At 39.1% G+C, this 24,575-nt stretch overlaps 1 protein-coding gene across 1 annotated transcript in view; it reads left to right on the top strand.

The window, feature by feature from the left end:
• The window catches only part of LOC119719719 (mucin-5AC-like), a 111,554-nt gene that overhangs the window by 37,781 nt on the left and 49,198 nt on the right, over positions 1–24,575 (top strand). The window contains exons 21-23 of the mRNA XM_038189218.1: positions 7,325–7,462; positions 10,525–10,716; positions 11,483–11,644. Coding sequence (XP_038045146.1) covers positions 7,325–7,462; positions 10,525–10,716; positions 11,483–11,644 — 492 coding nt within the window. The remainder of the gene's footprint in view (positions 1–7,324; positions 7,463–10,524; positions 10,717–11,482; positions 11,645–24,575) is intronic.

Here is a 24,575-nt window from a genome sequence, read left to right on the forward strand (position 1 = left end):
TTACACCAACAGTCTCATTTACATAAAAAGGGCCAAGCCCCTGTTGATGCAAGTTTTCCAAGACGTTAGTGCGAGAAAGGTGCGGTACAACAATGCAAACATCACTATCGATCACTAACAAGTTGGGCCAAGACTAGCCCCTAAATACTTGAGTGTCTCTCCTGCTCTTCTGGCAAGTGGCACATGCCAAATAAATGCCAGTCTTCTCAATGGGCACTCCAAATAAAATATTTGGTTGTCCTGTCAGGTGAAAAAAGTCTTTCCTTCAGCAGAGCAGAAGAGCAAACTTCTGCCAATTAATCTAGCTGCATGTAGGGCGAATACCCAACCATTAGTCGCCATAACTTTCTCACTGACTTTTTATCAACCTTGGCCTTTTCACAGGATCTCACAATTCAACTCATCGAGGACCAATCCATCAATGTGATCTTCACAGAGCCCATCCGATTTGTCACAGACTTACAATTTAGTTTGAAGAGAAAACCTCAAGAAGACACACCGTTGCAACTGGACTACTTAGGCTGTGTTGAACGTAGGTTTGGATGGCTGAGGGAAATAACAGCAACATGAGAAGTTGATTAGGAATTGGTGTTACAGAATGAGATACACTACTTGCTTACCTAAACTGTTACAGCTAACAGACTGTTATCAATGTTATATCACAAGACTTCTCATTTTATAGTCTTACGTTCTGGTTGAAGTGCAACCTCCATCAAAGAGTGATAAAATTATGAAGGAATAACTCAAAATCAAAATGAGTCACCAAAGTACTGATTGTAAATCATAGATAAAATTGGGTGGTCTACTGCATCCATCTTACCTGTAGAGCCACTACTACTGCATATTTCCCTACAGGGCGCAATACATTAACGAAGAGTTCACACAATAGCCTTTACCTACAATACCCTGTGGTCTACCCACCGTGTTCTACCTCTTTCCCCATTTTTTTTTTCTCTGCGGTTTTCAAGTAAAATGTCCTTGCCTTCTGGCATTTGACTAAGAAATTTTCCAGTCAGAGTAAAATATAGTGTCCTCAGTCTACTTGTGACTCCGTCAGTTTCTTCGCATGAAATTCTGAGTTTTTGAATTGAAAATGTGCTCAAGAGACAACGTAATGTTAGGTGATGAGATAAGATCGTCTCGGAGCTCGGTAACCTGTAACGTGGAATCAGCGCTCTCCACAAGGCCACCTCTTTCTCAGTTGCTGAGTCTAGGGAGGCACTCTCCTCCCGAGGACAAATGCCTTCCTGGTACATCAGTGATTGATTCAGCATCAGAATTGTTCAGTGCCGTGGAATTCCAGCTGTTCTGCCTTTATCTTAGTCTTGGGATGTCCGGAATATACCGAATATTGAAATATTTGATCATCAATCAAATATTCGAATAGCTTTTTGCCAGTTTAAATATTCAAAAAGAGAAACTATGCACGTACCATAGAGCTATATTAAATTACTAGAGTCCTAACTCCTCATTCTTGCGTGTAGAGAGGCTTTGAAACATCCTAGGTGCAGACATTTTGAATACATGTGCGTGTTTGTAGAACAAGGAAATTAGATGGATTGAATTTTGACTGCACTCTACATGTAACGTGAAAGTAGAAGATGCGCAAACAACTTCAGCGCGTCATGACAGTTCAGAAAATGTCATGGCAAAAAGCATCTGCAGTGAATACGCGCACGCGTTGCGCTGTTTGCGTAGAGCAAAATGACTCGCTCTTTTGCTGATCATGTGTTTCAAATTTGGGTGTATTGGCTTCGATAACGCACCGGTATGGAATACAAATGCAGATATGCAAATAGATGTACAAAATACGTACCGGTACAAAATTTCTAGTTCTCCATAGGTTTGTTTACAAACATGGATGCGCCTATCAGGCATCTCTTTGTACATCGATTTAGCGCTCTAGTAACTTCATATAGCTCTATGGTACATACACACTTGACTGGGGAGTAATTTTAATTGTAAAGTTGCATTTCATTGTCAGATGAAATTTTTTTTGTCAACGGTAACTTTCTTGTCGACACGTTCATGTATGTATCTTTGAGCCGGGTAATTCCCTGGATAGAACAGTACCTCTACTGCAATTGCAAAACACTCTTGCATTCAATAATATCCATCACTGCATGCAATTTTTAACTGGCATGCTTTGTATGCAACTTTTGACCAGCAAGGAAGGCAGCTTTAGGTGTGTGTAAAATGTGTTTGGTAAGTTTTGAATATATGAATATTCAGTCCAGTGCAGTTTCAAATAATTGAATACTATAATATTCGAAAATGGACTGCAATATCCGAGTCCTTCCAGAGCCAATTTCCCCAAAATAGAAATGTCAGTAAGATACGCTAAACCAACTAAGAGTCATTTTCCGACAGTTTTTATCGCCAAAATAAAGATGCTGACACAATCTCCTTACTTCTATCAGAGTATCTTGTCAGTGGAAGTGAGGATGGTACCACTATTCTAGCTTACGTGTTGTCAGCAGCCTTCCACTGTTAAGATGAAACCTTGTATATGGAACAGTTTGCCAGCTTTTCAGTACTGGAAGTACATAGAAGCAACATACTGGAAGCGCTGTTTTTCCCTTCTGATGGAGTGAAAAAAAACGCATGGAGTCACTCCGTCTTCTGAGTCAAGATTTATTTGCTGGGAAATTGCAGGACTCAGTGGAAGCAGAAGCTAAACCAATTGTTACTTCTGATCAAGTCAGTTTATGCAAGCCTGTTCTCAAGCCAGGGTCAGACTTGGCCAAGACCAGGAAATTAACGGCGAACTTTCAAATTTCCTTGGGATGTGCCCTAAAGAGTTTTCAAGGAAGGACTGTGAAAGCTACACAAACAGAGTATCATGGTGTTCATGAACCTGAATGATTGGCTGAAAGTCGGTCAGTCAAAGCAGGAAATAGGCAAAATGTTCAACCAGGGCCAAGTTCGGGCAAGGACCATTAGTCGACTAGTGGTTGATTTGTGACGTACCTTACGCCTGCGCACTGATAGCAACGTGCGAGCGTCTCTAGTCAAACGCTGGTCAAAATGTCATCGCAAAACTTCTGAATCCTGGCTCTCTGCTAGCGTTATGCATGCGCGCGGCTATTGGTTACCAGCGAAGCAACCAACCCCAGTAGGCTGGTTCCAAATAGTCGACTAGCGTAGTCAACCACCTTCGACTAGACAGAGTTCGGGCAAACGTTAGTTAACCATTGGTCAACTATAGTCCTTGCGCGAACTTGGCCATGGCCTTGGGTATTCCTCATCAATGAAGCAAAGTTGCAACCAATTCCCACACAGACCCCAAAATTCATTGGAGCAGTGATCTATCTCAGAACAAGCACTGTCTTCCCTACAGATATACGGACTCAAAATCTCCAAAGATTCCTCATCATAAAGGGTTTGTGGGTGACTCTTCAATGTCTTACATCCAAGCCTTGAAGCCATATCCTTCAAGAAATGTTTGTCCAGAGACCTCCCACTCGTAAACTGGTTCCATCATTGGATACACTTTTCACCAAGAACACTTTTCAAACTCCGTATGAACCAATTGGGCAAACAACTCTGCTTATAGATAGAATATATCATTTGCAAAGAGTAAGTGACAAAATTATTAGTTCAGTGTGTGACATCATGTAGCTGCAATCGGCTGAATGAGAACATGTCCCAGATACCAATTTTGGGCTAAATTTCAAACATGACTCAGCAACTTTTGAATTAAAACGAGATTCAGAAATATTGGGTTTTTTTGGTCAGAATATACAGCATTGACTGAGTTAAATCTTCATCAAGTTAGTTGTTAAACACCCTTCTTTAGATTTTGAGCACTTTTGTTGCTTCAAATTAAAAAAATGCACAAATGACAAATAATGAACTCTACCTTTAACCTAAACTCTACCTTTAACCAAAGTAAACTTGCCTTCCTACTTGCTGTAACAACAACTTGACATTGGAGTATTTTCGCCATGCCATGTCGATCGAATCTGGCCACATCACATGGGAACCAAATGGTGTTCAACTAATTCCCACAGTTCATTTCTCACCAAGAATCCATTCCAGAAGATAAAAAATGGTGTCCGGTGAGGTCCTTGAAGTGGTACCTCAGCAGAACTGAACCACACCGAGGGAAGTGTACTCAACTATTTATCACTTCAGTCCCTCTGTGTCCACCAACTTTGTGGGATACTATCACATGCTGGATTGTGACTGATCAAAACATTTGTCAAGTGGGTCGGACGAGTCTAAAATACATGCTCACAAGATGGGTGACAACATGGGCCTATTTGAAGAGAGTATCATGCAATGGTGGAGTGAGCCATCATTATCGTCAGATCTCATTGGTGATGGTGACTTCGCTGGTGACGGATGGGGCCAATGGCTGATGCACAAGGCCGGCCACAGATGTTGCAAACAAGGGCAGCATGTGGAGGAGTTTCTGGTCTTTGCTTCCTTTGCAGTCGTTTGGTTCTTGCAGACTGTATGCACCATTCCTCAAAGGATTCTGCTGCCATCTTGCAGGTTGAGCGCCATTGGGTATGGTTTGCTGCTGTAATCTCCCATGTTGCACAGTTGATGTTACAGGCTTTGAAGCTAGCCTTAAGCACATCTTTGAAACGCTTATGTTGGCTTCCACACGAATGAGCTCCTTCCTTCAGTTGGCGATAGAAGAGAGCTTTTGGAATTCTGGAATAGTCCATCTTCTGAAGATGACCAATTCAGCATAAGCGTGCAGCTACAATGTATGATCCGAACCTCAATCCCAGTGGTGATTCATCATTTGAGGATGTTGGTGTTGGGGACTTTATCTTGCCACTTGATATTGGCAATTCTTCGACAGTGCATGTGGAACTGGTCTATTTGTTGATATGGCAGAGGAAGGGAGTCTAGCTTTCACACCCATAGAGCAAGGTGGTTAACACAACTGCACGGTAAACTGCTACTTTGGTAGATAGCCGGACACCATGATCACTCCAAAGCCTCCGTTGCAGATTGCCAAATGCTGCACTAGCTTTAGCAATGCGGACATTGACTTCATTATCTATCATGGCATTCTGAGACACAACACTAACGAGATAGCAGAAGCTGTCTACTGCTTTTAGGGAGCTTCCATCCATTGTGACAGACGGCTGCACATAAAGTGAGCCTGACCTTGACCGAAGCAAGACCTCAGTCTTCGAAACTCCAAACACTTTCACAACTTGCTACCTTCGAGATGTCCTCAATACAGAGAGACAGACAGGGAAAATGGTATTGCTGGCAACCAGAGTATCTGTTGCACTTCCTCCCAGCATACTGAGTAGATGGGACCAGCTTAAAGGCTAAGTTGTACCCTATGTTGATGGTTGGTTTACACATATCTTACACTGGCCATTACGTTTACTTCCACAGATGACAATGACCAGTAAACGTAACCAATGTTTTTAGTCCTGTCCTGTCCTGTATACACACAGTATTATTCTGTTTCCCACCCCTGTTAATGGCTCTACAGGTAACATGAGTGCAGTAGACCCCCCCCCCCCCCCCCCCCCCCCCCCGCCCCAGTCATCTGGAGAGAATCTACTAGCGAATACTTGAGCATAGAGCATCCATCCCTCCCTCCCCACTGAGGGCTCACTGTAGATCCTTACAGGCTGGCTCTCAAGAAAAAAAGGCAGAACATGGTGGGCCATTGTAGGTAGGCTATTGTGTGAAGTCTTAGCAAATGGATTGCCCCCTCCAGGGAAATATGCAGCAGTAGTGGATCAATGGTTAGGTATTTCCATAGTAGACTCCCTTCACACAACTGTGGAGGGAAATTTAGTTGAATATTTTTGATGTATTAAATTCATGAATTCATTCTAAGTAGCAAGCGATTTATCATCTTTGTCTTTATTTGTCACCTTAGCGTTACCAGGAACAACACCTTTTACAAGTAGGCCTACAGAGTTTACTGTAACAGTACCAAGTACAACAGGTTTGTGCCAGTGAATGGTAATCTGCCGGCATTTGTCATGTTTACTTGCTCCCACCAGTTTTCATTACATAGGTATTCTGTGCCTTATGATAGGTGCCTAACCCATATCATTGGGATGTTTTCAGTGTTGTCGTTACCTTCTTGTGCCACCCAGTCAGTGCTGATGTCATGAGTCACAAAACCATTGGAAGATCTCTTTAACAGGGGTTATGAAATTCTGACACTGTTTCATATATTTCAACTCTGGATAAACTTTGGCTTCATTGTTTTAAAATGTAATTGTCTTCAATACAGATTGAAACTGTGATCATGCTGCCATTTGGGGGAAGTCATCAGTGCTGCCTATTGATGTCAAATATTATTGTTGGCGACATTTTTAAATGTTAAATACATAAATAAATATTTTTCATCTTTCACAATGCCAGTCTATGCATGATGCTCTGAATCCATCCATAAATGTTATAATTGTGAAATATTAACTAAGAAGCATGATGAAACAAGCAAATAACATTTCGAATCATTTCTTGTTTTTCCTTTCAATCCTGAACCATTCTGCATTTAGTCTCTACAGTATTAAATGAAATATTCATGTATAATAAAAATTAAACAAATTAAAAGGAGAATTGTTCATATCCATTTTTTCTTGCGATCTATTTTTCATCTTGCATTGTGGGTGTCATAGCATTGTTATTGTACTTATTTGTGCTTATGCGACACCTAAGTGACTCGCCGGCAAATTGTAATAATATCTTACAATAGTTTTTTTTTGCAAAGCTATCATTTCAGCTTGATATCTTCTATGGATCTGTAGTGAAGAAATAAAATCTAGAAAATAAGTTTTACAATTTTAAATTTGTACACTTGTCTTGACCATCATTATTATTAAGTAATTAGGCAGTGTTGGCAAATTCCTACTTCTTTTCAATTGAGCAAGTGAAAAAGCTGTAATTTGGCTCGAATTGGGCATTGTTGGATTTTAGTCCTGTAATTTTGCTTTTTACGAAGTTGATTTGCAGTGAAAAAAAAGTGGAAACAGTAGTTAGGCCTTTATATTTATTTTGGGACCTTTTTGGGTAAAAGTACAATTGAGCTTTAAACACAAATTATGTAAGAGGACAAACAATCAAGGAAGACATTATGTTGTACACATTTTAAAAAAACAATAATGCATCGGTTATTTCTTCAAAATCATTTTAATCACATTTTCGCTTTTTATACTGAACTGCATTGCTTCTCTATGTACACATGTACTGGGCTCATTCCATTCCACCATGGAACACTTTTTATTGGGTGAAAAGGTTAGGCCTACACTTTTTGAATCCTTAAGCACGTTTGTGTCATCCTCATGACAATGACAACTACTGTGAGTACATTTCAATCACCTTTCAGAGGAGCCTTCAACAACAGTTACCACCACTGAACTGATAACGACTGAGGGTTCTACCACAGAGGGAATAACAACAACTGTTGTAACGACCACACCGGAGGCTACAACTACACAGAGGACAACTGTGTTTACTACAACAGGTTTGTACTAAATCAATTAGCTGGAATTTTTTACATTTTATGCTTGTAGGAGAGACACAAAAAGAATTACTTACTTCCCCTGAAATTGTTAACGTTGGCCAGTAGCAAAGGAGGATAGTGTGTTTAAGTGTAAATGCTTCTTTTTTTATGCCTCGTCGGCATAACTGAAGGGGCATACTGTTTCCATTTTGTCCATCCATCCGTGTGACATGTGTACGCTTGTGTGCATGTTTAATGGTGTAAATCGAGGACACACTTGTGAAGCATCACCGAGTAATTGCAATGAGGACAGGACTCAAATCAAGGACGACCCCGATTAGAAAACGTGCACAAAACCAATGGGAGCTGTTGCAAAAAGGTTGTAAACAAAAGATTGATGATCAGAAACAATAGAAAATCCTTGAATTACACCATGAACAAACCTGTTAGAGCATACACTTACCACAAGAGCCAACAGACAAAGGGAGAACAACATATTCTTTAAGTAATTTAAAGATACCTTTTTCATACTTGAGTTACAGAGCTCGTATCAGGAGCTTGCGACACCATCACGATGTCTTTATCAATTGGCGTTGTTGAGGCCCTCATGTGACCGGTCATGTGACCAGGCTTGGTCATACGACAAGAGGCGGTCATACACCCATGGGTCAGCTCGTACCCTCCATCTCTGTTCATATGAGGGCGGTGCCTGCTGATTTCCACAGCTTCACGAAATTTGCATTTCCAGAGGTCGTCCTCCCAGGCGATGATCTTAACAAAATTGTCCACGGAGATGTTATGTCCTGGAGTGGATATATGTTCACCAACTGCTGTCAGGGGGCTGACCTACTGGTGTGTTCTCTGTATCGGGTCTGCAGAGTGCGAGCTGTTTCTCCGATACATGTGTCTTCACAGCCATCACACGACGTCTGGTATACGAGGTCACATTTATTGTGGTCTGGAGTCTTGTCTTTCAAGCTGATGAACTGAGGAGGTATTCTACAGATTAGCAACATTTTTTACATTGGTGAAACTTTGTGTCTTGGATCCTTATTTTGCCATCTGCTTGAGCACGCCAACTGTGTGCTGAACTTTGTTGTTAGACCTATTATATGTTCTTTCTCCATCTCATCGCCTTTTATTTACTTCATCCTCGTAGTCGTGACTTTTTTAACATTGCAAAACGATTAAATGGACTCGGTCTACATGTAGGCCAGCTGTCCCACGAGAAGTCAGCAGTAGGTAGTCCGTCGGATCCTGTCCAGTGTGAACCCTTAAGTTTGGGTAAGTGATCACTATTTTAATCACACCCAACAACTTTGGCAACTTCACCAATTTTAGCAGCCGAGGTCGGCCGCCATGGTCTCTCGCCCACAGAAAGAATTTAACGCTAGACAAGGATTTCCGCTGCTGTTAAAATGTGTTTGACGCCTCCTGATCTCACTGGCTAAACACCCTATTTGTCGGAGAATACATGTAAGGGGGAGCTTGATGCGGTGAGATATGTGCCTGCGCCTGCTTTGCTGGAATAGCCTTGATGTATATGATCTGTTTTGTTGCCAATGCTGAGTCCTACTCCTGGAATTAATATGCTCTGAGTTGTCCTACATAAGAGTCTACAGTTCCCGCCACAAGACACCACTGGCATCCGCAGTCGAAAACCGTGCGCATCCAAAATTACTGCTCTTCAGGTTTCCTAGTCGCTTGGTTTGCTTTTAGACAACCTGTAGCCATATTACCGCTCTTCAGGTTTTCTCTTGCTGTTTGGCTTGCCTTTATAGACAACCTAAAGCCATTTTTACCGCTCTTCAGGTTTCCCCGGTCGCTTGTTTTGTTTCAGGTTTTCCCTTGTCATTTGGCTCACTTTTAGACAACCTAGAGCCATTTTACCGCTCCTCAGGTTTCCCTGATTGTTTAAACGTTTTGTTTTTAGACAACCTGGAGCCCTAATCTTATCAGGTTTTTCCTTGCCGATTGGCTTATTTCTAGACAACCTTGAGAACTTTTTCTGCTCTTCATGTTTTTCCTGATTGACTGGTTTGTTTTAAGACAACCTAGAGCCCTTTTACCACTCTTCGGGTTTCCTTGTCATTTAGTTTGTAATAAAGACCACTCAGAGCCCTTTTACCGCTCTTCAAGTTTTTCAGCCCAGTTGGTTGTCTGATAGACAATCAAAACATTTTGGGAACTGCTATAGCTGTGGTTGTTTAGCTACAACCACAATCTCTAGTTGGCTGTACGGCAACAAGTCGAAACAGTCTTTGTTTTCGTTAAGATTTTTTTTGGGGGGGGCCTTTTTCGCAAATTTGCGAAAAAGCCTTTGTTTTTGTTCTGATTTTGTTCAAATCCACGAAATCATTGGTATGAGATGGCATTGGAAAAGGAAAACAAAAACCCCCGTGTTCTTAATTCCACATGATTCCTACGTGATCTGGAGACAGATCTATAGAACAACCAGCAGCGGTCCCGCCAGAATTGCGACTGATATAAAATCATTCGCCCTCTACGTTAGCAGCGATGCAAATAGTACATGTGTGCACAGCTATGTGGTTTGTTCTTAGGATTTCCAGTCACTTTCAGACCCCATAGGTCAAATGTCAAGGGTTCAATTATTAAATACAAAAGAAAGAATGTAAATGAATATGTGACCCAGGTAAGATGATGTTAAAAGGGTGTGTCATGTCAAGGGAACAGATACAGTTGCGGGGCATTAGTGTTTTTTTAACACATCTTTTTGTGTTTCCTTTCATTTTTCCCATTTTCTGGCCATTGAAGTTGGGGTTGAACCCCCTTAATTTCTCTTTTGGTAGGGCACTTTATGTACTTCTAGGCAGAAAGTTGTAGAAATCTGTTGTTTCTTTTTTCAACTTAAAACAACAAATATTGTCATCTTGAATCAATGGTAAATGGATTGCCACTGAATGTCCCAATTGTAGAATATTGCACGATATAGGTGTTGTGTACTCACTTGAAATAAGTAACACATCTGGCCACATGTAAAAACGTTTTTATTTAAAACGTAGAGATTGCACAGTGTTGAGAACAAAATGCAATGTTTTTGTTCTGATGACTCATTTTTGCAGAGGCTCCATCAACAACTGAGGCTATTTCTACTACGGTGACAATTCGTGAAACTACAAAATTTCCGTCCACAACAACTGCACCAACAACAACATCCAAAGAAAGTACTACAGTTGTTGTAGCAACCACCCCTGAGTCAACAACAACTAAGGAGACAACTACTGTACTGACAACAGTTGAGACAACAACCACAGGTTTCTGCATTTGCATTAACAAATGAATTATCAAATGAATTGAATGGTGCCTGCCCCTTCATATGTCATTCTCAATAGTTCAAATCACTTGATTTTGTCTTCAAAAGCATCTCTTTAAACATTAATATGTATTATACATGTATGTCTTGAAAGCATTTGTTAAGCTCTGTTTGTGTTTGCCATTGTCAGAAGCCCCATCAAACACTGAAAGAACAACTACCCATGTGTTGACTACAAGGGCTCCTACCACAGCCCCGCCAAAAACCACCTAGGAGTTTTCTACCACAGCATTCTGCTGGCAATCTCACTATTGTTTCTTTGAGTAGTAAAAAAATGGGTTGCTTCTGGACATTGTCTATGTTATCATGAAAGAACTTGCCTTTACACAGAGTCTTTCAAAAGTAATGAGCGTATCTGAAACTATTTAAAATGTATTTCAAGTATTCAAAACTGGCCGATGCATCAATCACGGGCCGTGCCATTGATAAACAGATGTCAGTTAGCAGTGTGTGGGACTTTTCACTCGACACTTCTTACAAACCGCAGAGCACGATTCCGACTTATACAGAGGAATTTTTGTGGTTTTTAGGAAATGGGACATAGGCAAAATGGCGGCTTACAAAGGCCGACCTAGAAATGAAAATATCAATGGAAATGCATTAGAGACAATCGGGACTTCCGATTTAAGCAATGTGACGGTTTATACGATGTCGGTTTAATAGCCAGAGTTTACTGTGTCTTTACTTTTGAAATGTTTTTCTTGCAGCGGCACCCACAACAACTGAGACAACCACAGTCCGTGTATCCACCACTGAGGCTCCATCCACCACAGCTCCTCCATCCACCACTGAGGAAATCACCACAACTGTTGTGAGCACAACACCTGAGTCAACTACAACACAGACCACAACGGTGAAGTCAACCACAGGTACGTTTTTTACTTGATAGATTTTCAGTAATGGGATTCAAGGTTTATATCACGAGGTGCTGTAAAATGAACACTAGGTTAGTTGAAGTTAATTGAGTCTGTCATCCCTTAGTAGATTAATATGGGTTTTTCCAGCTATTTTTAAACGTTTATCATTCAAATTTACCATTTCTAATATTCAAATTTGTCCATCACATCATTCTTTGAATTTCAATATAAAATCAAACGTGAGAGACCCGAACGTGAATTTTGCGGGAATTGGTATGATAATACATGATCTTAAATTTGTCGTGTGTGTGTGAAATCACGTGACCCTTCCTTCCGGTCGAAACTGGAAGTGCCTAATGATTTGAAAGTGGAATAAGATATGAACTTGCTTTCAATGATGTTAGTGTCTGTATGGGTTGATCTTTAAAAAAAAAATGATCAGTGACGCCTTGAACAGTTCGAGCACCCTCTAGCGGCAGGTTAAAACATGTCCAAAACGCATTTTCAGTGGATGTCTGTGGCGAAATTTACGGTAATCGCCTCAAAATGAATATACATGATGACCTAAATGCAGACAAGACATGTGCGCGAAAAAAAATTGATTACGTCATCAGAACGGAAGTTAGAAGGAAAAGACCTCTTTTCCTTTGACAATTCTTGGAAAATCAACCCTAAGGGATTTAATCTTGATTTGTCGGTTAAATGGCAGTTTAGAATTAGATCTAAAACTTCCCCCTTGAAATGTGAAGTTGACGGCGACAACGCCTTGAAAGGTTTGTTCCGGACAGAAAAATTTATGAATGAACGTTTGTTTACATTCCTTGCAAGTGATGTAGGGCGCTCTTTCAGTAACAAAGTCACAAACACGTAAGTCAAAAGCGACATGACAGCTGTTATTTTGTAGAGAATTATTGATTGAAATCACATCATTTTGGGAGAACTGTAGTATTTTGAGGCCACAAACTGAACTGGTAATTGTCTCTACAATCAGCTGAGTAAGATCACTTTGATTCAGAGATGCCACTTTTCCAGTTTTAACCGGAATTCCGGTTTAAAAAAAAATCTCACAAAATTCCGGTTTTTCCGGCCGTCAAATTAACCAGAAAAAGAGAAGAAAAACTGTGGAAATGCGTTGATTTTTACCTTGATTTAGTACATTTAGGTGCACGCATGGCACAACGTTGTTCGTTGAAGTAGTCTTAAAAACAGTCTTTGTGTATGTTGTTGCCGAGCCTGCATGCGATACAAGCGGCCAACGTACTTGCACGCAGTATACAACGGCGCCTCGCGCGTGCTTCACCGCGTGCGGGCGTGTTGTGTGCTAAGCACACGTAGCATTCAGCCTGGAAATCAAGTCTATCATTTCAGCTATCGGTGGTTTCCGATCGCAGTGATTTATGTGAATACAAAAAATGCGGGTACCAACCATGTTTTCGTTAAGCGCATCGCGTAGTGCAAGGATCATGTACACCGACAGCAGTGTTGTGGAATCGTGCGTGTTTTGGAAATTTGGGTAGGCAGAATAAAAATTAGGAATATGGAAAAAGTCAAAGTGATTTAATGAACCGACAGCTTTAAAGGCCATAGAAGCAAAATTAAAAAATAAACAGAACTTGGCTTGGCTACAAGATAAAGATGACACAGGGACTTTGTGTCGGACACGGAGTGTTTTTTCAAGCAGCCGTTTCGGTTTTTTTTCAAGCAGACCCAGTTCCGTTTTTTTTTCAAGCAGACCCTGTGGCATCTCTGTTGATTAGTTGTGTAAGAAGTGCTATTTTGGTTTTGCACTGGTTGCTTCTTCGTCGCTTAAATATTTGCAAGTATTTCGCTTATCGCTGTAGTTAAAACCGTTGGATCGTTCTTATGTTGTTTCATGTTTGACTGTTAAATAGTTTGAGAGTTCATCGTACTACACGCGCTATTTTTCAACCCTCAACCCTCATCATCAACATCAACCATTAACATCAACATCAACAATCAACGTCAACATCAACAGTGGCCCAACACCGTGTGTTTGTTCCCACAAACTCTAGTTCTTATTATTATTCTCCAAGACAAATTCTTCTCAAGAAGTTTTTGTCAAAATGAAAACAAATGTGAACTTAATTGTCAATACATGAATGCACAACCCACTGAAGTTATGCTTCTTTGCAATTACATCATTATGACATCATCACGGGTCACGTGATGTCACTTGCAAAAATAATAAATTCAATCTTTGAAATTCAATATAAAATCAACCGTTCACCTTGAAACCTACACCTTGAAAAGTTCATTTAATGCCACATACATTTCGTGTAGAGCAAATGGGGATGATTGCGTACAAAAGGAAATTCCCGAAAAACAGTGTGCTATGATTGCGTACAAAAGGGAATTCCCCGTGCTCGCTTCTTGAGTGTCTGGTTTTACGACTGTTGTATGTTAAGTATTGAGCTACATGTAACGGCTGTTTGATGAACCAATGTATTTTAAGTGTTTACCAGTGTTTTGTACACGTTCATATGACAACTTCTTAACGCAAGCACATTTTGACTTCTGATGACGTCATATGATACTCAAAAATTGGGCTGGCAAAATCGCCCAATTGGGCGTTGTTTTTTTTTAAATTGGGCGCTTGTTTTTTTCTAAAAACATGAGCATTAGGGTAAAGGGGATATGACGAGCAATATTTTGTATTGCGCCAATGGTGCGCGACCTTTACTTTTAGAGATATGAGCTGTTTAATGGGTTTCTGTAAAGATTGTACTTGGTAAGTTTACAGTACAGCAGCATTTGCGCGTGCAGATCCTCACCTGACTCTTTTTAACTATCCTCTGTATAATTACTACACGCACTGCTTCCGGTCGAATAAGGCCAAAACCGGAAGTGGTTTATTATTTAAAAGTGGTAATAGATATGAACTTGCTTTGAACGATGTTCGTCTCTTGGGTGATAGTATTCTTCAAATCATCTACCGATGACGTCATGCAATCTTCGAGCGCCCTCTAGCGACAGGTTGAAAATTTAAAAAAAAATGTATTTTGAATAGATGTCTGTGGCGAAGTTTGTTGGAATCGCCTAAAAATTGGCGTATATGATGACCTTGACCCACTTAAGACATGTGCGAAGTTTTAGGCATATGACGTCATCAGACCGGAAGTTATAATGAAAAGACTATTTTTTCTTTGAAAATTCCTGAAAATCAACCATGCATGCTTTTATATTAGTTTTTACTTTAATTGTCGATTTAAGGGTAGGTCTAAAACATTTCAAAGCTTCGAGGCAATAAGCGAACTCGGACATGCACTGCGCACACTTGCACTGCGCACGCTTAAAACTTCAGGTTGACAATACCTCTGCTTTAAAACATGCACAGGACGTCCACAATGTAATGTACATGCACGTACGTTGTACACATGCACATACATTGTACATGTATGTCAGTCAGCCTGCAGCGCACATGTTGCCGAGGTCAAATCCTGTCCACAGTGACCGTTTTAGCTGATTTTTTGGCTAACTTTGACATATTTTTTGTTCATGCATATGTAGGGCATATTATTGATAAAAAAAATTCATAATGCGGAAAAGCCCTATGTTCTGTTGCAAACAGACATAGACTTCTAGTTCTTTCTTCTTCTTCTTCTCCTTTTTTTTTCCCCTGGCAAATCCCATAGACTTTGTACACGTTTTTTCTCAACGCCACTTTCGGCATTAATCGTTGTCGTACATCATTCAAAGTCAGCATAGGCATAGCCCCTATAGCAAAGTTGTGTCCCGGAGTGACGTCATGGTGACGTCATCGACTAATTTATTATAGATATTTGAATATTTAATTTTTCCCCTAGACTTTGTACACAAAAGTTTTTAAAAAATTGTCGATTTTCAAAGGGCATTTTTGACTCTTTGCCAGTAATTCATTTAGATCACTCTTTGTCCAAGCAAAGACCCTAATTCAAACAACATTGTGTAATGATGACATCATGATGACGTCATCAGGTGTTTATTTATAGGCAATTAAATTGTGACACTTTTAATATTTAAAAATGCATAATAAATCAACCGTACGCGTCCGCAGCATTCTGTTGCCGGCAAGCGGTAGAGTAGGTTTAGGTCTTTATTTCATTCAGTGTGCGTGAAATCACGTGACCCTTGCGTCGAAAAAGGCCAAAATTGGAAGTGGCTTATTTTTTAAAAGTGGTAATAGAAATGAACTTGCTTTTAACGGTGACATTGCAATCTTCGAGCGCCCTCTAGCGACAGGTTGAAAATTTGCAAAAATGTGTTTTGAATAGATGTCTGTGGCGAAGTTTGTCGGAATCGCCTAAATATTGGTGTATATGATGACTTTGACCCCCTTAAGGCGTGTGAGAAGTTTTAGGCGTATGACGTCATCAGACCGGAAGTTATAATGAAAAGACCCTTTTTCCTTTGAAATTTCCTGAAAAATCACCCATGGCAGTTTTTATATTTGTTTTTACTTTAATTGTCGATTTAAGGGTAGGTCTAAAACATTTCAAAGCTTCGAGGCAATAAGCGAAATCGGACATGCCCTGCGCACGCTTAAAACTTCAGGTTGACAATACCTCTGCATTAAAACATGCACAGGACGTCCACAATGTACATGTACATGCACGTACGTTGTACATACGCACATACATCGCAAGGGCGGATCCAGGGGGGGGGGGGGGGCCAAAGGGGGCCATGGCCCCCCAAAACGAAACCCATTTTTTTTTTTATGTGACATCGCAATAAAGGCAGGCAAAGAGTACACCACCATCTTTTCCTCTAAAAAACATTGGTTAAAGTGGTCAGAAATTGCCTCAGATCGCACCACAGAGCATCTAGATTCCAACAATTTTTCGGGACCCTTAAGCGGGCCCCGAACCCCACGCCCTAATTATTTTGACCAAATTTTTTTTGGGCCCCCCCAAAAAGTTGTGTTCTGGATCCGCCCTTGATACATCATATGTCAGTCAGCCCGCAGCACTAGCGCACGTGTTGCTGAGGTCAAATCCTGACCACAGTGACTGTTTTAGCCAATTTTCGGCTAACTTTGACAGACTTTATGTTCATGCATAGTCAGAGACGTATATATTGATAAAAAAAATTCATAATGCGGAAAAGCCAAATGTTCTGTTGCAAACAGACATACATGTAGGTCTCTAGTTGGCTTTTCCGCATTGTTGCGGAAAAGCCTTTCTTTTTGTTCTGTTTTTTTGGCTTTTTCGCAATTTTGCGAAAAAGCCATTCTTTCTGTTCTCGTTTTTTTTAGCTGTTTCGGTGACACACCGAAACAGCTCTTGTTTTCGTTAAGATTTTTGGCTTTTCCGCATTGTTGCAGAAAAGCCTTTCTTTTTGTTCTGATTTTTGGCTTTTTCGCAAAATTTGCGAAAAAGCCTTTCTTTTTGTTCTCATTTTTTTTTTTTTTTTTTTCATCATCTTCTTTCTTCTTTTTGTCGCCTAAACCCCATAGACTTTGTGTACGTTTTTTCTGGCCTCCACTTTTGGCATTAATCTTTGTCATACATCATTCTAAGTTTGCATAAGCATAGTCACAATAGCAAAGATGTGTCCCGAAGATTGACGTCATGGTGACGTCATCGACTAATTTATTATAGATTTTTGAATATTTAATTTCTCCCATAGACTTTGTACACAGAAATTTAGAAAAAATTGTCGATTTTCAAAGGGCATTTTTGACTCTTTGCCAGTAATTCATTTGCACCAATCTTTGTCCAAGCAAAGACCCTAATTCAAACAATATTGTGTAATGATGACGTCATGATTACGTCATCCGGTGTCTATTTATAGGCAATTAAATTGTGACACTTTTAATATTTAAAAATGCATAAGAAATCAACCGTACGCGTCCGCAGCATTCTGTTACCGGCAAGTGTTAGAGTAGGTTAAGGTCTTTATTTCATTCAGTGTGCGTGAAATCACGTGACCCTTGCTTCCGGTCGAAAAAGGCCAAACCGGAAGTGGCCTTTTATTTAAAAATGGTAATAGATATGAACTTGCTTTTAACGGTGTGAGTCTCTTGGCTAAAAGTTTTCTTCAAATCATCTACCAATGACGTCATGCAATCTTCGAGTGCCCTCTAGCGACAGGTTGAAAATTAGCAAAAATGTATTTTGAATAGATGTCTGTGGCGAAGTTTGTTGGAATCGCCTAAATATTAGTGTATATGATGACCTTGACCCACTAAAGGTGTGTGCGAAGTTTTAGGCGAATGACGTCATCAGACCGGAAGTTATAATAAAAAGACCCTTTTTCACCTGAAAATTCCTGAAAAATCAACCATGGCAGTTTTTATGTTAGTTTTTACTTTAATTGTCGATTTAAGGGTAGGTCTAAAACATTTCAAGGCTTCGAGGCAATAAGCGAACTCGAACATGCCCTGCGCACGCTTAAAACTTTGATCAGGTTGACAATACCTCTGCTCTAAAACATGCACAGAACGCCTATATGTACATACACGTACGTTACGCACATACATGTACATCGTATGTCAGTCAGCCTGCAGAGCACGTGTTGCCGAGGTCAAATCCTGTCCACATCACAGTGACCGTTTTAGCCGATTTTCAGCTAACTTTGACAGATTTTATGTTCATGCATGCGCATAGTCAGGGACGTATAATAAAAAATCATCATGCCGAAAAGCCCTACGTTACGTATTTAAAGGTGCAGTTTTTCTGCAGTGGGATTTTCCACAAGTCTTTTCCTATACAACACTGATATCTTACTGAGTAGTTCTGAACTTCAGCCGAGAATTACTATGAGAAGGAAAGAGAAATCGTGTTTTTTTTTCGGGCTGTCATTCAATTGAACATATTCCTAAGGGTCAGAATATCAAGTAATATTTCATAAAAATGTTTCAGTTCAAAGGCAAATTACAAATTTAAAGGTGCAATTTCTCTGCATGGGATTTTTTTAGCCCGTTAACGTTGTACACGTGTTAGCCCATTGACTTTGTACACGTTTTCAAGCCACCATTTCTTTAACTTGCTTCTGGAATCGTCATCAATGTTACAGCCAAGGAAGACCCTCATACAAAAATTATGCCTAGACTATGACGTCATGATGACGTCATCACCTTATTTTTTTTTATTGATTTTTGAAAATTTACGTGCATATTATGAAGTCCTATATCTACAGAACTGTAAGTCTGATTGGGTTGAAACTTGGTATGTGGCTAGACCGGGATGTGTTATAGGTAAAAAAAAAAAAGTATTTGGTAAAAGGTATTTGCACAAAATTTTGAAAACAATATCTGACATCATTATGACGTCATAAAAATGCGATTTTTCAAAATACATATAAGGAAAGGTCTGGCTGTCATGAAACTTAGTGGGTAGGTAAATAATGGTACTAGTATACAAAGTTTAAAGTGACGTCACGATGACGTCATCGTTTGGTTTTTATAATTTTTAGATATTTATAATTTTATTCTACTTCCACAAATTGCACTTTCTTTCATCGGATTGACATTAAACTTGGTTCAAACCAAAATCACAATGACAAAATGTGCATTGAGAAGGGTCTTAAGGATGACGTCATTGCAGGGCAAGTGACATCATTTGATAAAATTATACTTTAGGAATTATTCTAAGCGTTTTGAACAACCTTTCACTGCATGAAGTACTCTGAAAAGTGACTGCAAAAGGACAAACGAAACAAATATTTGTAAAATGCGAAAAAGCCCTGTGTTCTGTTTGCAAACAGACATACAGCTCTAGTTTTTCTTTCTTCTTGGCTTTTCCGCAAAGTTGCGGAAAAGCCTTTGTTTTTGTTCTCATTTTTTTTTTTTTTTTGGCTTCTTCTTTTTGTCGCCTAAATCCCATAGACTTTGTGCACGTTTTTTCTCAACGCCACTTTTGGCATTAATCTTTGTCATACATCATTCAAAGTTAGCATAAGCATAGTCCCTATATCAAAGATGTGTCCCGAAGATTGACGTCATGGTAACGTCATCAACTAATTTATTATAGATTTTTGAATATTTAATTTTTCCCATAGACTTTGTACACCGAAATTTAAAAAAAATTGTCGATTTGCAAAGGGCATTTTTGACTCTTTGCCAGTAATTCATTTACACCAATCTTTGTCTAAGCAAAGACCCTAATTTAAACAACATTGTGTAATGATGACGTCATGATGACGTCATCAGGTGTGATTTATAGGCAATTAAATTGTGATACTTTTAATACTCAAAAATGCATAAGAAATCAACCGTACGCGTCCGCAGCATTTTGTTGCCGGCAAGTGGTAGAATAGGTTGAGGTCTTTATTTCATGCAGTGTGCGTGAAATCACGTGACCTTTGCTTCCGGTCGAAAAAGGCCCAAACCGGAAGTGGCTTATCATTTGAAAGTGGTAATAGATATAAACTTGCTTTTAACGGTGTTAGTCTCTTGGCCAATAGTATTCTTCAAATCATCTACCGATGACGTCATGCAATCTTCGAGCGCCCTCTAGCGACGGGTTGAAAATTAGCAAAAATGTATTTTGAATAGATGTCTGTGGCGAAGTTTGTCGTAATCGCCTAAATATTGGTGTATATGATGACCTTGACCCACTTAAGACGTGTGCGAAGTTTTAGGCAAATGACGTCATCAGACCGGAAGTTACAATAAAAATACCTTTTTTATTTGAAAATTCCTGAAAAATCAACCATGGCAGTTTTTATATTTGTTTTTACTTTAATTGTCGATTGAAGGGTAGGTCTAAAACATTTCAAAGTTTCGAGGCGATAAGCAAACTCGAACGTACCCTGCGCACGCTTAAAACATCACGTTGACAATACCTCTGCTTCAAAACATGCACAGGACAGGACGTCCACAATGTACATGTACATGTACATGCACGTACGTTGTACATAGGCACGTACATCATATGTCAGTCAGCCTGCAGCGCACGTGTTGCTGAGGTCAAATCCTGTCCACAGTGACCGTTTTAGCCGATTTTCGGCTAACTTTGACAGATTTTATGTTCATGCATGCGCATAGACAGGGACGTATTATAGCACTCTTAGCATTAATCTTTTTCAGATATCATTGAAAGTTGCCATATAGTCCCTATAGCCAAGACATGTCCCGAAGAGTGACGTCATGGTGACGTCATCAAGTGATTTATTATGGATTTATGAATAATTAATTTTTCTCATAGACTTTGTACACAGCTTTCTCCACAAGTCTTTCCCTATACAACACCAATATATCTTACTGAGTAGTTCTGAACTTCGGCTGAGAATTACTATGAGAAGGAAAAAGAAATCGTATTTTTTTACGCCTTTCATTTGATTGAAAATATTCCCAAGAGTTAGAATAGCAAGTAATATTTTATAAAAATGTTTCAGTTTAAAGGAAAATCACGCATTTAAAGGTGCAGTTTTTCTGCTGTGGGATTTTTAACCTATTGACTTGTACACGTTTTCAAGCCACCATTTTCGTATTTTGGCGATCTGGAATCGTCATCAAAGTTACAGCCAAGAAAGACCCTCATACAAAAATTATGCCAAGACTATGACTCACGATGACGTCATCACCTAATTCTTTATTGATCTTTGAAAATGTACGTACATATTGTGAAGTCTTATATCTACAGAAATGTAAGTCCGATTGGGTTGAAACTTGGTATGTGGCTATATCAGGATGTGTTATAGATTAAAAATGAGGTGACGTCATGATGACGTCATCCTGAGATTTTATATGAATATTTATTTGTTTGGACCTATTAGCCATATCTCCCGAACGCAACATGCAAAATGCAAAATTCTTTTTTGCATTTGGTCTGTTATGTAATAGCTATTTGCACAAAACTTGAAAAAAAATGTGTGACGTCATCATGACGTCATCAAAATGCGATTTTGCAAAACTCATATAAGGAAAGGTCCAATTGTCATGAAACTTGGTGGGTAGGTAGTTAATCAAACTAGTATGCAAAGTTCAAAGTGACGTCACGATGACGTCATCAACAAATTTAAAAATATTTGTCGATTTTCAAAGTGCGTTTTCGACTCTTTGCCAGTAATTTATTTAGATCACTCTTTGTCCAAGCAAAGACCTTGTGCACACGCACATACATCGTATTGCCGAGGTCAAATCCTGTCCACAGTGACCGTTTTAGCCGATTTTCGGCTAACTTTGACAGATCTTATGTTCATGCATATTCAGGGTATTATTGATTAAAAAAAAATCTTAATGCGGAAAAGCCCTATGTTCTGTTGCAAACAGACATAGACCTCTAGTTCTTCTTCTTCTTCTTCTTTTTTCCCAAAACCCCATAGACTTTGTACACGTTTATTCTACACGCCACTTTTGGCATTAATCTTTGTCATACATCATTCTAAGTTAGCATAAGCATAGCCCCTATAGCAAAGATGTGTCCCGAAGATTGACGTCATGGTGACGTCATCGACTAATTTATTATAGATTTTTGAATATTTAATTTTTCCCATAGACTTTGTACACAGAAATTAAAAAATAATTGTCGATTTCAAAGGGCATTTTTGACTCTTTGCCAGTAATTCATTTACACCAATCTTTGTCCAAGCAAAGACCCTAATTCAAACAACATTGTGGAATGATGACGTCATGATGACGTCATCCTGTGTTTATTTATAGGCAATTAAATTGTGACACTTTTAATATTTAAAAATGCATAAGAAATCAACCGTACGCGTCCGCAGCATTCGGTTGCCGGCAAGTGGTAGAGCAGGTTAAGGTCTTCATTTTATTCAGTGTGCGTGCAATCACGTGACCCTTGCTTCCGGTCGAAAAAGGCCCAAACCGGAAGTGGCTTATTATTTGAAAATGGTAATAGAAATGAACTTGCTTTTAACGGTGTTAGTCTCTTGGCCGATAGAATTCTTCAAATCATCTACCGATGACGTCATGCAATCTTCGAGCGCCCTCTAGCGACAGGTTGAAAATTAGCAAAAATGTATTTTGAATAGATGTCTGTGGCGAAGTTTGTCGGAATCGCCTAAATATTGGTGTATATAATGACCTTGACCCACTTAAGACGTTTGCGAAGTTTTAGGCAAATGACGTCATCAGACCGGAAGTTATAATAAAAAGAGTCTTTTTCATTTGAAAATTCCTGAAAAATCAACCATGGCAGTTTTTATATTTGTTTTTACTTTAATTGTCGATTGAAGGGTAGGTCTAAAACATTTGAAAGTTTCGAGGCGATAAGCGAACTCGAACATACCCTGCGCACGCTTAAAACTTCACGTTGACAATACCTCTGCTTCAAAACATGCACAGGACAGGACGTCCACAATGTACATGTACATGTACATGCACGTACGTTGTACATAGGCACATACATCGTATGTCAGTCAGCCTGCAGCGCACGTGTTGCTGAGGTCAAATCCTGTCCACAGTGACCGTTTTAGCCGATTTTCGGCTAACTTTGACAGATTTTATGTTCATGCATGCGCATAGACAGGGACGTATTATATCACTTTTGGCATTAATCTTTGTCAGACATCATTGAAAGTTGGCATAAGCATAGTCCCTATAGCCAAGATGTGTCCCGAAGAGTGACGTCATGATGACGTCATCAAGTGATTTATTATGGATTTATGAATAATTAATTTTTCTCATAGACTTTGTACCCAGCTTTCATCACAAGTCTTTCCCTATACAACACTGATATATCTTACTGAGTAGTTCTGAACTTCGGCTGAGAATTACTATGAGAAGGAAAAAGAAATCGTATTTTTTTACGCCTGTCATTTGATTGAAAATATTCCCAAGAGTTAGAATAGCAAGTAATATTTTATAAAAATGTTTCAGTTTAAAGGAAAATCACTAATTTAAATGTGCAGTTTTTCTGCTGTGGGATTTTTAACCTATTGACTTTGTACACGTTTTCAAGCCACCATTTTCATAACTTGGCGATCTGGAATCGTCATCAAAAATACAGCCAAGAAAGACTCTCATACAAAAATTATGCCAAGACTATGACATCATGATGACGTCATCATTAAATGATTTATTATGGATTCATGAATAATTAATTTTGCTCATAGACTTTGTACACAGCTTTCTCCACAAGTCTTTTCCTATACAACACTGATATATCTTACTGAGTAGTTCTGAACTTCGGCTGAGAATTACTATGAGAAGGAAAAAGAAATCGTATTTTTTTAAGCCTGTCATTTGATTGAAAATATTCCCAAGAGTCAGAATATCAAGTAATATTTGATAAAATCTTTCAGTTTAAAGGCAAATCACGTATTTAAAGGTGCAGTTTTTCTGCTGTTGGATTTTTAAATTTGTACACGTTTTCAAGCCACCATTTTTATAACTTGGCGATCTGGAATCGTCATCAAAGTTACAGCCAAGGAAAACCCTCATACAAAAATTCTGCCTAGACTATGACGTCACGATGACGTCATCACCTAATTTTTATTGATTTTTGAAAATTTACGTACATATTGTGAAGTCTTATATCTACAGAAATGTAAGTCCGATTGGGTTGAATCTTGTATGTGGCTATACCAGGATGTGTTATAGATTAAAAATGAGGTGTCGTCATCATGACGTCATCCTGAGATTTTATATGAATATTTATTTGTTTTGACCTTTTAGCCATATCTCCCGAACGCAACATGCAAAATGCAAAATTCTTTTGACAGATTTTATGTTCATGAATATTCAGGGCATATTGATTAAAAAAAAATCATAATGCGGAAAAGCCCTATGTTCTGTTGCAAACAGACATAGACCTCTAGTTTTTGTCTTTTTTTTTTTTTTTTTTTTAGCTGTTTCGGTTACACACCGAAACAGCTCTTGTTTTTGTTAAGATTTTTTTTTTTTCTTTTTCTTCTTTTTTAGCTGTTTCGGTTACACACCGAAACAGCTCTTGTTTTCGTTAAGATTTTTTTTTTTCTTTTTTCTTTTTTTTTTTTTTTTAGCTGTTTCGGTGACACACCGAAACAGCTCTTGTTTTCG

The sequence above is a fragment of the Patiria miniata genome, unplaced genomic scaffold (assembly GCF_015706575.1).
Source record: "Patiria miniata isolate m_02_andy unplaced genomic scaffold, ASM1570657v1 HiC_scaffold_8, whole genome shotgun sequence".
NCBI classification, from domain to species: Eukaryota; Metazoa; Echinodermata; class Asteroidea; order Valvatida; family Asterinidae; genus Patiria; species Patiria miniata.